At 51.0% G+C, this 2,613-nt stretch overlaps 1 protein-coding gene across 1 annotated transcript; it reads right to left on the reverse strand.

The window, feature by feature from the left end:
* Nucleotides 1-233: 233 nt before the first annotated feature.
* LOC310939013 (suppressor of cytokine signaling 3-like) lies at nt 234-2,142 on the reverse strand (the record flags this gene model as incomplete). Its single annotated transcript, XM_083903680.1, has 2 exons — nt 234-1,894; nt 1,999-2,142. Coding segments are annotated over 2 exons (702 nt in total), but the record flags the coding sequence as incomplete, so codon positions are not given.
* Between the last annotated feature and the right edge of the window lie 471 nt (nt 2,143-2,613).

The raw sequence follows: 2,613 nt of genomic DNA on the forward strand, positions 1-2,613 counted from the left end.
TTTTTTTGACACTGGGCTTCTTGGCAAACCTGGATACAAATTAACAGGAGCAGTGTCCCGTTGAGCTGCTATCATTTCAATCAATCCAGTCACTGTTTTTGTTTAGCTGTATACCAGTATGTCTCCTCCCCCTTCTCAGCCACCCTAGCCCCCCTGCTCATTTCTCTGTCCTCTTCAATTTCCTTTTCATAATCCCTTTTCCCACTCTCGGTCTCTCCTTCGCTCAATCCCTCTCCGCACCCTCCCCCAATCTCTCGGCTCGTCTTTGTCGTCATTCCCTGAGGAGCTTCGTACAGTGTCGCTGACATATTTTCAGCCAGCCGAGACAAAAATAAGTTCTGATGTTTTGTTTGGTACTGTGCCAAAGCTTTTGTCTCAGTAACAAGCTTTTGTCTGAGCAACAGAAGTCTGTTTTCTGTCACTGTCAAAAGCGCACAAGCAATGTTGAAACAGAAAGGAGGGGGGGGGGGGGAGTAGTGGGCTCAGCAGAGAATGGGAGATGAAGGAGAAACATGAAAGAAACAGGAGAAGATGCATTGCAATGGTTTTTCAAACTCCCCTACACTAACAAATCCTACATGTGGGCCAGTACCTGTGTGTGTGAGTGTGTAGCTGGCATGCATGACCGCTCAATTCCCATCAATGAGGCAACATTTGCGGGAAGCTGCGATGGAAACGTGTGTGCACCACTACAACACACACACACACACACAGGGACAAACAAATGCAGTAAATTCTCCGATTTGAGGCTGTCGTTTGAACTTTGCCTTTTCTGTGTAACTCGCCTTCTCCCCCTCTAAGCTCCTCTGCTCTGTGCCTCCTTTCTCTCTGTGCTGTGATCCAAACTGTTGCAAATGTCAGGCGGACGGGGAGCGAGCCGAGAGGTTTCTGTAAAAACCCACAGGAATCACCGGTGGTATAATCGATCATGCCGTCACTGTCATCGTTAATATTGACCAATCTGAGTTAATCTACTACGAGGCTCTGCTCTGCGTCTGAGGCAGTCATAAGAAACACTGACCCTTGACCTCTGCCACTCACATTAGTGGTTAGTTTTTTTTTTTGCGAGGCAGGATGGGCGAGGTAATCACTGGTTACCCAAATTGCACTCCTCCTCATCCCAGACTCCAGGTTGGAGGTTTTTCGTCAGTGTTGACCATCAGGTCCGGGATAAGCCGATTCTGGCTACTAAGAGAATCTAACCTCACATTAGCATCTAAGTCTAAATCTGGTCAGTTTCTGATGGCGCACATATTCACATCGGCACAAGAGACCTAACCTACGCCATCCTCTAAGCTGCTGGTCCATGTAGTGAGAACTGTGCACTTCCAGTCAGTCATATAGGAGCATCATACTCCTCCAGGAAGTCCCGCAGCGTGTGTGGGAGCTGCTCTGCTCGCTCCGACTCCAGCCGGCCTTGATTGTTCAAGGTCCTCCTGCACATGTGCTGCAAGGATGAAAGAGAAGTTGTGTGGGGCCTCCGCAACTCCAGGGGAATCCTCTCCCCACCGGTGTGTATCAGATAAACACTGCGCCCTTTCATTTCTGGCTGCCCTGAATTGCCCCCACATGCCCCTTCTCTACTTCTTCCAGCATCCAGCCCTTTGCCCATGTAGTGCGCTATGAGTTTCAGCACGCAATCAAACTGCGGGGACACCTGGGTGCTTTGGGGATCGGGCTGCAAGAAGAATCCGCCTTCCTCGCTGTGTATTCGCAGGTTCTTGGTTCCTCGAGGCGTCTGCACAGACAGGGTGAAGAAGTGGTGGTGGTCCGAGGAGTCCCGGATCAGGAACGTGCCAGGTGGTTCAGAGCACAGCAGGGAGCTTGCTTCTCTTCCTCCAACGGCTCCCCAGTAAAACCCACTCTCCTGGAGCTTATGCAGTGCACGCATCACCTGAAAGAGCGAAAGGGCGTCATTATTGCGTCATGTTTTATGTTATTCTTTCCAACACCTGACACACACATGAATGCTCCTCTAAAAACACAGGTGTGACTGACCTGTTGATAGTGTGCATGTGAACTGAAGGGCTTGTAGTGATGTGGGGTAAAGTTGGACCCCTGAACTCTGCCCTGCGTTGGGGGAACGCCGCTCATCGCGAGGGGGTTGCGTCCATGGCCCCCTGCCTCTGCCTGCTGGTCGAGAGGCAGGGGGCCCAGTGCTGGAGAGCAGAGGCTCACAGGTGGATGGGAGCTTGGGGCAGACGGGGAGGAAAGAGGGGGCGAGTGGGGCGAGGGGCGCTGGGTCACACACCGGGTCCAGGGCCCCGGGGCAGAGGAGTCTGATGCATCCAGAGAGGGGCTGGGATAGAGCACCTAAACACAGCTGGAGGGAGAGGATGAAGCACAGGTGAGAGGTTTCCCCTCGACATAACAGACTGAGGCAACACATTCAGAGTTTCAGGAGGTTACACTGGAGCAGAAGTCACTGAACCAACTTCAGCCAAATACTATTAGCAGCTCTCTACAAGGAAGTTATACAGAGCTTCAATCAGAAAGCATCTCACTCGCCACTGACAGGCACAATTTACAGCTTAATTACCTTCACAATAGTGTGAATTAGTGCTGCAATAGATTTGTAGACTGTTCTTAAATTATCATAAAGGTAGACCGTTA

This window comes from Microchirus variegatus (assembly GCF_963457635.1).
Source record: "Microchirus variegatus genome assembly, chromosome: 17".
NCBI lineage: Eukaryota > Metazoa > Chordata > Actinopteri > Pleuronectiformes > Soleidae > Microchirus > Microchirus variegatus.